This window comes from Ornithorhynchus anatinus, chromosome 1, assembly GCF_004115215.2.
Source record: "Ornithorhynchus anatinus isolate Pmale09 chromosome 1, mOrnAna1.pri.v4, whole genome shotgun sequence".
Classification (NCBI taxonomy): Eukaryota; Metazoa; Chordata; class Mammalia; order Monotremata; family Ornithorhynchidae; genus Ornithorhynchus; species Ornithorhynchus anatinus.
In genome coordinates this window covers 85,186,771-85,201,275 of record NC_041728.1, presented here as the reverse complement: position 1 = coordinate 85,201,275, position 14,505 = coordinate 85,186,771, and the positions used below count along the sequence as shown (strand labels likewise).

Here is a 14,505-nt window from a genome sequence, read left to right as displayed (position 1 = left end):
TTACTATGTGCAGAGCACTGTACTAAGCACTTGGAATGTACAAATCGGCAACAGATAGAAACAGTCCTTGCCCATTGATGGGTTTACAGTCTAATCGGGGGAGATTTTCCCTAATATATATTGCAGTGTGATGGAAACTTTTTTTGAATGGTACTTGTTATGCACTTACTATTTGCCCAGCACTGTACTAAGTGGTGGGGTAGAGTATACGGATCAGTCCGTGTCCCACATGGGGTTCATAATCTCAGTAGGAGGGAGAATAGGAAGTGCACTTATTTTAATGTTTCTCCCTGTGGACTGTAAACTCCTTGTGGGCAAGGAATGTCTACCAACCTCATTTCCCTAAATGCTTAATAGTGCTCTGCACACTGTAAAGGCTCAGTGAATGCCACTGATTGATCATGATGCTCTGAGGGAGGATGGTATTCCCCACCCTACCCCTCAATTCAAATTGTTCCTCAGGGAAGGTATTTCCCCCTCTCCCACACCTCAATCCTGAAAACCCCACCCACGCTATCTACAAGGTGTTAAAAACAGTCCAATTCAAATTCTCTTTGTCCTGACTGCACCCTCTGCTCCTCCCCCTCTGCACTGTGCTCATTTGTATATATTTTTATTGGCCTATTTATTGTCAATGAGGTGTACAACCCCTTGATTCTATTTACCGTGATTAAGTTGTCTTGTTTTTGTCTATCTCCCCCGATTAGACTGTAAAGCCGTCAAAGGGCAGGGACTGTCTCTATCTGTTGCCAAATTGTACATTCCAAGCGCTTAGTACAGTGCTCTGCACATAGTAAGCGCTCAGTAAATACTATTGAATGGATGAATCTGTCATTATAAAACTTGCAGGCAGGAACTCTCTTTGCCCAGTAAATGACTGTTAATAATTTTGGGAGAAGGCAAAGTGCCAGATTCAAGACACATAAGAATCCAGCGACCTCCAACTAATAATAATGGTATTTACTAAGCATACGTGCCATACACTGCTCTACACACTGGGCTAGATACATGGTAATCAGGTTGCCCCACGTGGGGCTCACAGTCTTCATCCCCATTTTACAGATGAGGCAACTGAGGCACAGAAGTGAAGCAGCTTGCTCAAGGTCACACAGCAGATAAGGGCCAGATCGGGGACTAGAACCCATGTCCTCTGCCTCCCACGCCCGTGCTCTTGCAACTAAGCCACGCTGCTTCTCTGAGATGCTACGCAATTTCCAGTAATTGAAAATGTACCCTATTGAGAGCTAGTACTAACAACACTCAGTTACCCCTGCCCATGGTACTTACTCTTCCACCAATACTGGAACTGCAAATGTTTTTCTGATGAGGTCAGCTTGAAAGGTTAGGCTTTAGTTAGCCCATGAGTTCTTTTAATTTTAGTTTCCCATTAGACCCTTGGGAATAAGTCAATTAAAACTTCAAAGATAAATAGAGGCAGGATGGTTTAATAGAAAGAACGCATCTAGAGTCTCAGCTTAGGATCTAGTCCCAATTACCTGGTTGTGGCCTCGGGCCAATTTCCTCACCTGTAAAATGGAACCCACTGTTCCTGATTTTAAATGCAACCGCAGGAGTGTGGACATGAAAACGTCCTAGACCAAATCAATGACTACGCCTCCCGGCCACCCTTTCCTAGTACAGAGTATCTTTATTATTCAAGTAAAGTGCCAGCTTTATTTACAAACTATTTAAAAATAGTAAACTTTAAGTCTGCTTTGAAGCAGTGAGGTTGATGTCTTCCAACTGTGTGGAGGTTCTGCCCAGGACCAGGAAGTTATGGAGAATGAATCAAATTTAATTTAAAGGGTTTCCCCATCCTTGAGCCCCCAGTGGCTCAAGCTTTAACAAGGCTACCGAAAGTCATCTATAATCAATTTGCTTACCACATCAACATGGACAACAACTTCTATTTTCAGATATTTTACAAAGATCTGAGAAGCTCGTCAGAATAACCCTCACATCCTAGGTGAAGAACCACTCTCAGAACTCAAACTAGACTACCTGATGAGGTTAACAGTGGCCTCCAAAAATTGAATGGCCTTTTAGCGGTCAACTCATTGTGGAACTTGATTTACGCTTATACAGATTTTCTGTTCACACAAAGAAAACCCCAGTGGTGTTCAATTCCTCTAGAAGTCTGCATCCAAAGTAAAAGAATTCTCAGTTGAAGATGACATTACTCCCATTCTCTGATATTCTCCTACTCTCTTCTCAAAAAAATTTGTTTTCCCTTCCAATGAGATGTTTTCCATAAAGTCAAATGGGTTTTCTACTTTAAAAATCTGAAAGATAGAAATTTCCAACTATTAGATTATTGAATTTTACAGAAAAACTGCAGAGTCAAGGTGTGAAAGACTGCCCAAAAGCTTACCTTGCTGAAGCCCAGTTCCAGCAAAAGTCTATCTGCTACAAATTCAATGTACTGCTTCATTAAAGTGCAATTCATCCCAATCAGCTTTACAGGCAAAGCCTCAGTCAAGAACTCCTGAAGGGGGGGGGAAAAAACCCCCAGTGTAAGTATACAGCTTTGGTATTGTACAGGATAAACAATAAACTTTAAATTTTCAAGTCAGAGAAACAAAAAACCACTGTCCATTTTACCTGTTCTATCCTAACAGCATTAATGATGATTTCCTTTACTCTTTCTTCAGAAGGTTTATGTACCAGGTGCTTGAACATTAGGCAAGCAAAGTCACAGTGTAAACCCTAGAATAAGAATAGTTAAGCAGATGTTTAATGATGTCCATCATTGAAAATATTTTTTATTCTAGGCTCATGTAACAGATGTTAGATTTGAAATTTAGGATTTTATGACACCTCCTCCCACCCCCTAAAAAACTACAAAATTGATATTCATAGGTAAGCAAATGCCACAGATAGCTAGAAATAAAGACGGCAGTGACTTCAACTCGCATTTCATTCTGATACGGTAAGGCTAATTTACTGAGTGGTTGCTGCAAAATAATTTATCTCCAGAAATCTAGGAACCAGACAAGCTTGATAGGAGGGTTCACAGAAGGGGAAAATTCACTTTCTCCAAACCTTTGTGGTCACTGGCCCTAAGAGTACTCCTACTCTAAATTTAACCAGTCAGTAACATCTTCACGGCAAAGGACTGGACAAAAATGCGGGGACTTTGCTTAAGACGAGAGTCAAAAACTAGGAGCCAAGAAAAGCAGTCCAATCACTGTGGTGGATGAACCAGAAAAGACCCCTTGTGGGAACAATCAGCCAGTAAGTGATTTCTTCAGAAGTCCTGGGGTCAGTGATCGACTAAACACTTCCAACTAATATTACTTTGTAAACCCTATCACTGGAACCCAGAGAACAGGTGTTTGGGAGGAAATTCTGCCTCGGGAGCTCCCAGAAGTCCAATATTCAACATTTATTGGGGAGCCACTGTTTAAAGATCAAGGAGCTCTACTACTTTTCCCTGATTGCAGTCTTGGGGAGAGGGGGTGGGAGGAAGAGCACCCAAAAACCAAGGCCGGGGGGGCAGCCAGGGAATAAAATAGGGTCAAAACCAGAAGCGGCCCCAGGTAGGAAGGCGCGTGGATCTGCAAATAGCAATGCAGGACTTTGGGAGAGACTAGGCAAAGGAACCTGATGTACGACGTGACAGCCAAAACAGAATCTGTAAGCTCGTTATAGACTGAAAACATTTCTACCAACTCTGCTGCACTGTACTCTCCCCAGGTTCTTAGTACAGAGCTATGCATACACTAAGTGCTCAATAAATACCACTGTTGATTGATTCAGAACCCTGACTTTGCAGCACAGAAGGGCGAGGGGCATTACCTCCTTGTGGAGGAGTCAAAGAGGTGCTTTGCTCTTAAACTCCAAGAATAGACATGGGGGTGTGACAGAAGTAATGGGAACTTGAAAGGAAGAAGTAATTTTAAAAGGCTTTTCATGTGGCTATTTTATTTTGAGCTGGATCCAAATGGTTTGAGTTTTATAATAAACAAAAATCTTTCTCCAGCTTCTGCCAACCTGACCCTAATTCCGATTCAAGTAGAGCAACGTGACTAAGGAGCTCTGAATCGCACTAGGATTTAAATGACTTACCTCGTCTCTACTGATGAGTTCATTGGAAAAAGTGAGCCCAGGCATTAACCCTCTTTTCTTGAGCCAGAATATGGATGCAAAAGAACCAGAAAAGAAGATTCCCTCTACCGCTGCAAAGGCTACAACACGCTCACCTGTGGAAAGAGGAGAGTTTAAGTTTACATTAATGACCTTTGCCATTGGTTTATAGCGAAATCCAAAAAAAAAGCTACGTTCGAGACGATTGGTTTTGGTGACGTAGGATTTAGGTCAGCAAATTAGGGCCTTAACATTCTAAATGAAAGCAGCATCAGCAAAATATAATACTAGTAAAATTCAAAGTGTGAGGCCCCCCAGAAAAACGGGGAACAGAGCTCGTGTGTGTGTGTGTGTGTTCTTTAATGGTATTTATTAAGTGCCAAGCTCTGTACTAAGTGTAGAGGCAGACACAAGCTGATCAGATTCAACACTGCCCATGTCCCACATGACACTCAGTCATAATCCCCATTTTACAAAGTAACTGAGACAGACATGGGAGTTCCAGGGCCAGGTGTCAGTGACGGAATAGACGAGATTTCAATTGTTCATGGGTTGGCATTAGTGGAATGAAGTGTACAGGCTGGGATGTCATATGAAATAAGGGAGGTTAGCTAGGAGGGGGAGAGGTGATTGAGTGCTTTAAAGCCAAACAAGGAATTTCTGCTGAATGCAGAGGTGGATGGGCAACCACTGGAGGTTCTGGAGAAGTGGGCTTATGAGGACTGAACAATTTTGTAGAAAAATGATCTGGGCAGCAGAATGAAGCATGGACTGGAGTGGGGAGAGACGGTAGTCAAGAAGTCAGTGAGGAGGCTGGGTCGTCAAGGTAGGATTTAAGTGCTTGGATCAGCATCACAACAGGTTTGGACGGAGAGGAAAGGATGAATTTTATAGATGGTGAGAAGGTAGAACTGACAGGATTTGTTGCATTCCTTCTCCCCTACACACCCACCCACCCTATACCCCCTGCTCTCAGTCAATAAGTAGTATGGACTCTGGCAACAGCAACAATCCAAGGCATTTGCCTTGGAAAGTAAAGCTTCAAAGTTCCAAATACAATTTCTGTGCAGCAGTCACAGATGTTTGATATTTTGAAAAAAGTTCAGAACTCTTATAAATCAAGGATAAATGTTGGGATATCAATGTGGGAATTTCTCAGCAAAAACTTTGTCCAGAAGTACACTTACCATAGGTTGCTTCTTTGTCACCAATCCAACGAAGTGCCCAATCAGCTTTCTTTTTAACACATGGTAGGGTTTCAATGGCATTGAAGAGGAATTCCCTATTAAAGTTTCAAAATTAAAAACTTTAAAAAAAAAAAAACCACACAAAAAACCAAAATTCACCAATTTCCGACTGCCATTTGGGAAGGGAAAAAGACCTTTTCTTCCAGGTCTTTTGCTACGCTTTTCTCCATATAGCCAAGTAAGTGATCAATTGAGGAAACAGAATCCCAAGTCATTCCTACAGTATATAGTGAAGTGAATTTGCCACAGAAAGATCCAGTTGTAATTCAGAATACCAAACAAAAGTATTTGCTCACATAAATGCCCAACTTTGAAACTCAGAAACAGGTGAGCCTATTATAGAGGAATTTTAATTTTGAGGGACGGACTAGAAAAAGAAAAGGGGGGGGGGGGTTGTCCAAAAAGAAAGGTAAGCCAATTGGAATGGATTTCTGTAGCACTAAATGATGCATACCAATAGGCAAGTTCCCCCTTTACATCCTATCTCGGTGAGCATCCCCTTTAAAGAGTCTCCCCTTCGCTGCAGCTTTAGCTTCTAACCCCCTTCCTTTCTTCCTATGATAGACACCCCCTCTTCCTCATTGCTGGGCTCTAACTCTTCTCTTTCTATCCCGAGCACGCCTCCATCACTGCTTCCGATTACATTACGAAGTACCAAGAAACTTGCTTCCTCAAAGATTGGGAAGGTAGAAATTACGCCAGAGAGGCAGTGATGCAAAGGTTGAGCTGTTGGCTTTTACTAAGCTCTATAAGGTAGCCATTGCAGAAAGGTAGAGGAAGCAGTTTGGCCTAGCGGAAAGAGAATCGGCCTGGGAGCCGGAGGATCTGCGTTCTAATTTCAACTCTTTTGCTTACTTGTTGTATGACCCTATGCAACTAACTTCTCTGTGCATATGTATGTCATTACTATTATTATTTTTGTGCCATCGAGGCATTTCCGATATGCTTTCTCCAGAAGGTCCTGTCCTGTGTCATATCCACAGCCTAACGGTTCTTCCGTTATCGTGGTTATGGTCGCCATCTAGTTGCTGGTCTGCCTCTTCCACGTTTTCCCTGGACTTTTCCTAGCATTAGTGTCTTCTCCAGAGAATTATGCCCACCTCCAAATGGGAATTCAGTGGTATTTACTATGTACAGAGCACAGTACTAAGCGCCCGGGAGAGTCTAACAGAATAAGACGTTCCCTGCCCATAACGAGCTTAAAGTCTAGGAGTGTAAGTGCATTAGGAGAAAGAGCTTTACGAGGCAAATTAACAAGTGGCACTACAGTGAGACACTCACCTTTCTTTCGGTTCTTTAATGTACGTGTCAATAAGAAGACTGTACATCTCCGAATGGATATTTTCCATAGCAATTTGGAAACCATAGAAACACCGCGCCTCTGTTATCTGTACTTCTTGGCTAAAGCGCTCCACCTAGTGGGCAAAACCAGAATCAAGACAGCATCATTAGTCACCAGCTTAATAATAATTATAATAATAATAATGTTGGTATTAAGCGCTTACTATGCGCAGAGCACTGTTCTAAGCACTGGGGTAGATACAGAGTAATCAGATTGCCCCACGTGAGGCTCCCAGTCTTCACCCCCATTTTACAGATGAGGGAACTGAGGCACGGAAGTGAAGTGACTGGCCCACAGTCACACAGCTGACAAGCGGCAGAGCCGGCATTCGAACCCACCTCCCAAGCCCGGGTTCTTTCCACTGAGCCACGCTGTTCCCCCAGCTCCCAGTGACGGCAACACAGAAAATCCAGAAATACACTCCGTATGAATTGCTGATGCAGCCCAGGATGTGAGCCCCACCCCCTATCACAGCAAATCGCTGCTGCAAATTCAATTCCCTCCCCACCCAGAACACAAACTGAAAGTCATGTTCTTTGCTCTGTCCCCAAGCTGTTTACGATGATAGCCAGGTTGGAGATGTCCAAATCCAGTTAAAGTATCTGCCTATTATCTTTCTCAGCCTGATCCTGTGCTTTTGGAGGAAGTAGAGAAAGCTAGAATCTCAACTCCACCTTCTGAAATTTTGGGACTAAAATCCGGCATCAATATCTAGTACAAACCCGACAAAAGTTCTAAGGTGTGGCAAGAATTTATTCTACAAAGTCGTTTTAAGAAGTCTATTGAACAAGCACTGAATAGTCAGCAGAGCAAGCATCCGCAGACTATTAATCATATTACAATCCTCCACGAGTTAAGGCTATAATGTTAGGCTTTGAATTACTTTAGGGGATAGTGATGCTTAAATTTGCAGATTAGAGTATGTAAAAGATTTTTTATTTCTACAAGAACACATAAGTCACCATTGAAATCCACAAGGTAAACGTCCAGTTGGAGCAAAATTGTTTGCAGAATCGGATAGCAACTGCTTATTTATTTATTTATTTTTTTTTTTTAAAGAGTACCTCATCCCAGTTCATCCTAGAAATTTGTGCAATCTGCTTACAACAGAAATCATGTACACTAATTTGATTGTTCTTGGGAAAGATCTGCATAGAGAAGCAGTGAGGCCTAGTGGAAAGAGCACAGGCCAGGGAGTAAGGACCTGGGTTTTAATCCCACTGCCATTGTCTGCTGTGTGATACTGGGTAAGTCTGGGCCTCAATTCCCTCATCTGAAAAATGGGGATTTTAAAACTGAGCCCTATGTGGGACAGGGAATACGTCCAATCCGATTACCTTATATCTACCTAGTGCTGGCATCTAATAAATGCTTTGCAAATACCATAATAAAAAAAAAATAGGCCCCCAAATGCTTAACCGCTGGTTCCCAATACAGGAAGTCAGCAAAAGCAGTGTAAACTTACCAAATTCTCATTTACAATGCCATCACTTGCTGCAAAGAATGCCAGGACGTGGGATATAAAATATTTTTCTTCTGGCTTCAGGGATTCCCAGTGCTGAATGTCTTTAGACAGGTCCACCTGAAAAATAAAAAACCAGAGGCATTCAGACAAGGGTATGCAATGTGTGGAGCTGAACTTGGTATTGGGAGTCACTTATTTTTTCTTAAAAAAGAAAAAGAAACCACAGGTGTGAGCATCCTGCGCTTTTTTTTTTTTAAATTAGGTAATTGCTTTGAAGCAGAAAAGTTGAGAAAAGGGAGGCTTTCTGGTGAAAGACACTGTAAAGGATCATCTTCCAAGAAGGCCCAAGTAACTAACTCCGCAGACAGAACTGAGGGGCATTGTCTCACCTCCTCGGCGGTCCAGAAGGAAGCTTCTGCTTTTTTATACATCTGCCAGATATCGTGATACTGGATAGGAAAAATGACAAAGCGACGCGGATTCTCCTTAAGTAAAGGTTCATCCTCCACCCTAGGGCTGGCTGGGATGATGGGAGTTATGGAAGTCACCTGCAATAAAAAAAAAATAAAGCAAAATGTAGAGCTACAAAACTCTGATGGGGGGAAAACTAAAGAGCGAGGAGGGTGAGCGGGAGGGAATGAGAGGGAATTAGGGCGGGAAAGAGAGGAGGTGAGGGAGGCAGGAGGCGGGGAAGGGGAGGAGGAATGGTAAAAGAGGGCGGGGAAAGGAACTGGTGGGGGGACAGGGAAACTAAGAAAGGCGGGATGGTGTATTGGGCGGGCTCGCAACATCTGTTTCCCGCTATTGAGACAATGAGTTGCCGCCAAGAAGAAGAAAAAAATCCCGTCCCTTCCCTAGACCCACATTTCTGCTCCCCATGGCCAGTTTTTAACCTCGCCACCCCAGCTACTCACCACCGACTCGAGGGGCTCCTGAAAAATCTTCCGGGCCGTTTTGCTGGCCAGCACCCGGGTTATGTTCAGCGACGGGGGCTGCAAGAGAAACAAGCAAACATCCCTGAGCAGGAGCCCTCCCAGCCGAAACATCGACCCAATCCGCGGGGCGCTGTACTGAGCGCCTGGGAGAAGAATAATAATAATGGTGGTACTCGTTAAGCGCTCCCTAGGTGCCAACTGTTGTGCTAAGAGCTGAGGTAATGATCATAATAATAGTAATGGTATTTGTTAAGCGCCTATCTATGCGCCGGGCACTGTACTAAGCGCTGGGGTACTAATAATAATGACGATGGTGTTTAAGGGCCTATCTATGCGCCGGGCACTGTACTAAGCGCTGGGGTACTAATAATAATGACGATGGTGTTTAAGGGCCTATCTATGCGCCGGACACTGTCCTAAGCGCTGGGGTACTAATAATAGTGATGATGATGGTATTTAAGGGCTTATCTATGCGTTGGATCTATGCGCCGGACACTATACTAAGCGCTGGGGTAATTATGATGATGATATTTAAGCGCTTGTCTATGCGCCGGACACTGTACTAAGCGCTGGGGTGATAGTAATAATGATGATGATGGTATTTAAGCGCCTATCTATGCGCCGGACACTGTACTAAGCGCTGGGGTAATAATAATGAGGGTGGTATTTAAGCAGACACGGTCCTAAGCGCTAGGGTAATAATAATAATAATGATGGTATTTGTTAAGATTTTAACTACGTGTCGGGCGCCGGAGTCGATACCAGCAAATCGGGTCGGACACAGCCCCATGTGGGGCTCGCAGTCTCCATCCCCATTTTACAGACGAGGTAACTGAGGCCCAGAGAAGCCAGGTGACTTTGGCCAAGGGCCACCCAGCAGCCGAGTGGCCAAGGCGGGATCAGGACCGGGGCCCTTCCGACTCCCGGGCCTATAAGTCATTCATTCGGTAGCATTTCCTGAGCGCTTCCTATGTGCAAAGGACTGGACTGAGCGCTCGGAAGGGACAGATCGACCTCTAGGCCCGAAAAGTCGACTCTGGCGACTTCTCAGAGAATGGGGATGAAGACCGGGAGCCCCACGTGGGCCCACCTGATGCCCCTGGGCCTCCCCCAGCGCTTAGAACAGTGCTCGGCACATAGTAAGCGCTTAACAAATACCAACATTATTAGGACCGGCCCCCCTCTCCACCCCCATTTTCCAGATGGGGCAAGGGAGGATGGGGGGGGGGGGAGATGAGTCCCACCCAAGCGCTTAGCACATAGTAAGCGCTCAGTAAATACTAACGACTGAGTGAGGCAGCCGAGAAGCGGGTCCCGACCACTCACCGTGTTCTCCTTGTCGGCGAGGTGGAGGCCCTTCATGGGGGAGAGGCGGAGCGACGGCTGCGGCGGCTGCTTGGAGGCCAGCGGGGCAAGCGGGACGCGGACTGGAAGCATGCCGGAGGGCGAGCGTGTAGCACAGGGTGCCTGCAGGACAGGTCCAAGCCAGGGGCAAGGGGGAGGGGACACTCACCTCGGCCACCAGGAAAGAGCGCTAGGCCAGCAGACTCCCGCGTCGACCCCCATCTTATAGCCTTTGCCGCTTGGCGCCACACTCCGGCGCCGACCAATCAGCGAAGCCCTCCCGGGCCCGGGGCCGCCCTCCCATTGGCCGCTGGGCCCGAAGTATCGCTCGCCCCCTCTTCTGATTGGTGGGGAATTCGCGCGGCACATTCGAGGGACCCGGGCAAGCCGGCGCGCGCTTTCTGGGCCCTCTCTGCAGAGCTTCACCTCCCCCCTCTCCCCCTAAGTCACTCGCCTTGAATTAGACTGTTGGTGTGTGAGAAGCAGCGTGGCTCAGGGGAAAGAGCCTGGGCTTTGGAGTCAGAGGTCATGAGTTCGAATCCCAGCTCTGCCACTTTCGTTCAATAGTATTTATTGAGCGCTTACTAGGTGCAGAGCACTGTACTAAGCGCTTGGGATGAACAAGTCGGCAACAGCTGTGTGACTGGGGGCAAGTCACTGCACTTCTCCGTGCCTCAGTTCCCTCATCTGTAAAATGGGGATGCAGACTGTGAGCCCCACGTGGGACAACCTGATTCCCCTGTGTCTACCCCAGCGCTTAGAACAGTGCTCGGCACAGAGTAAGCGCTTAGCAAATACCAACATTATTATTATTATTAAGCGCCGGGGGAGATCCAGGGGCATCAGGTTGGCCTACATGAGGCTCACAGTCTTCATCCCCATTTGGCAGATGAGGTTATTGAGCGCTCACTGGGTGCGGGGCTTTCATTCAGTAGTAATAGTGATAAGTAATAATGATAAAATAATAGTGATTAGACTGCAAGCCCGTCAAAGGGCAGGGACCGTCTCTATCTGTTACCGATTTGTCCATTCCAAGCGCTTACTACAGTGCTCTGCACATAGGAAGCGCTCAGTAAATACTATGGAATGAATAATAATAATGTTGGCATTTGTTAAGCGCTTACTCTGTGCAGAACGCTGTTCTAAAGGCTGGGGGAGATACAGGGGAATCAGGTTGGCCCACATGAGGCTCCCAGTCTTAATCCCCATTTTGCAGATGAGGGAACTGAGGCCCAGAGAAGTGAAGGGACTTGCCCAGTCACACAGCTGACAAGTGGCAGAGCCAGGATTCGAACCCATGACCTCTGACTCCCAATCCCGGGCTCTTTCCGCTGAGCCACGCTGCTTCTCTAGTACAGTGCTCTGCACATAGTAAGCGCTCAATAAATACTATTGAATGAATGAATAATAATAACGTTGGTATTTGTTAAGCGCTTACTAAGCAGCGTGGCTCAGTGGAAAGAGCCTGGGCTTGGGAGTCAGGGGTCATGGGTTCGAATCCCGACTCTGCCCCTTGTCAGCTGTGTGACTGTGGGCAAGTCACTTCACTTCTCTGTGCCTCAGTTCCCCCATCTGTAAAATGGGGGTGAAGACTGGGGTTTACAAGGTCATCAGGTTGTCCCACATGAGGCTCAGTCTTAATCCCCATTTTACAGATGGGGGAACTGAGGCACAGAGAAGTGAAGTGACTTGCCCACAGTCACAGAGCTGACAAGTGGCAGAGTCTGGATTCGAACCTATGACCTCTGACTCCCAAGCCCGGGCTCTTTCCATTGAGCTATGCTGCTTCTCTATCATCATAATAATGGTATTTGGTAATTCTAAGCGCTGAGGGAGCTACAGAGTAATCAGATTGGCCCCGGGGGGGCTCACATTTTTTAATAATAATGATGTTGGTATTTGGTAAGGCTTACTATGTGCTGAGGACTGTTCTCAGCATTGGGGTAGCTACAGGGTAATCAGATTGGCCCACGGGGGGGGGGGGCTTACATTTTTTAGTAATGATGGTATTTAAGCGCTTACTATGTGCAAAGTACTGTTCTAAGCGCTGAGGGGGAGTACTAAGCGCTTGGGAGAGGGAAAAGAGGGGGAGTGGAAAGTCAGGTCCACTTTGGGCGGCTGAAAGTGCATTTCCCCCTTTCCACTCTCCCTCCTGTCCCTCTCCCAAACCTTTAGAACTCTCCCCTGCCCCCACCCCCCAGCGCTTAGAACAGTGCTTTGCACATAGTAAGCGCTTAACAAATACCAACATTATTATTATATTATAGAGAAGCAGCATGGCTCACTGGAAAGAGCCCAGGCTTGGGAGTGAGAGGTCATGGGTTCTAATCCTCACTCCACCGCTTGTCAGCTATAGGATTTTCTGCAAGTCACTTCCCTTCTATGGGCCTCAGTCGCCTCATCTGTAAAATGGGGATTAAGACTGAGAGCCCCATGTGGGACAATTCCAGGATTGTCTATTAAATCCTGGACTCTGGGCTCTTTCTGTGCCCGGAACGTCTTTCCCAGAGAGACGCCGCCGAATTGGCCCCACTCTGTCTTAATTTCAGTGGAAAATCGGTTCGGATGGAGAAACAGCCCATCCATTGTATTTGGAGATTACGAAAAATAGCCGTCGATTGTAGAACTGTTAGTCCGTTCCACAAATATGCTCTCCTTTTAAATGTCCCCCTTGAAGGAGTAAGAGGGGCAATATCATAACTCTGTTTAAAACAAACCAAATATATATTTCAGGTTGATTTTTAGAATATTTTGCAACCCACCTAATCTGTTTACACACACCACACACACAAAACCCAAATTAGCTGGTTCAAATGAATCTTTTTTCTCCTCAAACATCTGCAATCTTCACTATCTATCCCAAAACAAATTACCTTCCTTTCTATTGCTCCGGGCCCCAGACCCAGCAGCATGGCTCAGTGGAAAGAGCTTGGGCTTGGGATCCTGAAGTCGTGGGTTCGAATCCAGACTCAGCCACTTGTCAGCTGTGTGACTGTGGACAAGTCATTTACCTTCTCTGGGCCTAAATTACCTCATCTGTAAAATGGGGATTAAGACTGTGAGCCTCATGTGGGACAACCTGATTCCCCTGTATCTATTGCAGCGTTTAGAACAGTGCTCTGCATATAGTAAGCGCTTAATAATAATGTTGGTATTTGTTAAGTGCTTACTATGTGCAGAGCACTGTTCTAAGCGCTGAGGTAGATACAGGGGAATCAGGTTGTCCCACGTGAGGCTCACAGTTAATCCCCATTTTACAGATGAGGTAACTGAGGCACAGAGAAATTAAGTAACTTGCCCACGAACAAATACCAACATTATTATTATTAATAAAGATGATTTGACAATATTTCTTGTCTGTTTTACAGTTTCTTGCACAAATCTGATTTAAAAACGAGTTCAAATTACTCCTTGGGGAACAATCTTGATGTACGATCTCACTTTTTGTTTTTACCAAAAGGGTAACCAGGAAGAGATACCGCCTTCCTCTACGCGGTCAAATCCTCTTTCACCTTTCTGAGCTATAAATGGAAAGAAAGTGGCGGGGGAGTGAAAAACCAGGTAAAATAAAAGATTCGGCGTGTACCACTGTGCTTGGCATAGTCAGTATTTAAATATCATAACTAACTAGATTCCTGGCATTGGAAAAGGCCTCTGAAAAGAGCAGATGCCTCTCCCCAGACATCTTGAAGCTCAAAAGAAAAACCAGAAGCACCTCCCTCTTGAGCAAGGCTCCTGACTTGAAGTAAAGCCTTCCGGGAAGTGTGATTAAGCCATTTTAGCATGGCAGAGAAGGCGCCAATAACGCGGTATGTCCCCATCACAAAATATTTCCGCAGCCTCTTCCTCCCAGTGGCTATCAATCAATCTTATTTAGAGTTAGTAGCCCTCAGATACCATACATCTCAATTTCCCTCTTTCCCCCCCCCCCCCGCCCCGGGCTGATGATCTTTCCCTTCCCCTCTTGCAGTTTCATACTTTCCAAGCGCTCAGTCCAGTGCTCTGCGCACGGTGAGCGCTCGATCAATTCATTCACTCGGTAGTATTTATCGAGCGCTTACTATGTGCAGAGCACTGGACTGAGCG

At 45.6% G+C, this 14,505-nt stretch overlaps 1 protein-coding gene across 1 annotated transcript; it reads right to left on the bottom strand.

Annotated features, from left to right (window-relative positions):
• Positions 1-1,429: 1,429 nt before the first annotated feature.
• Positions 1,430-10,632, bottom strand: RRM2 (ribonucleotide reductase regulatory subunit M2). Its single transcript, XM_007669547.4, has 10 exons — positions 10,402-10,632; positions 9,055-9,132; positions 8,530-8,688; positions 8,141-8,257; positions 6,615-6,748; positions 5,274-5,368; positions 4,069-4,202; positions 2,602-2,706; positions 2,372-2,485; positions 1,430-2,282 (listed from the first exon to the last, which is right to left on the bottom strand). The coding sequence occupies exons 1-10, from the start codon at positions 10,510-10,512 to the stop codon at positions 2,130-2,132; spliced, it is 1,200 nt and encodes a 399-aa protein (XP_007667737.1). The 5' UTR covers positions 10,513-10,632; the 3' UTR covers positions 1,430-2,129.
• Between the last annotated feature and the right edge of the window lie 3,873 nt (positions 10,633-14,505).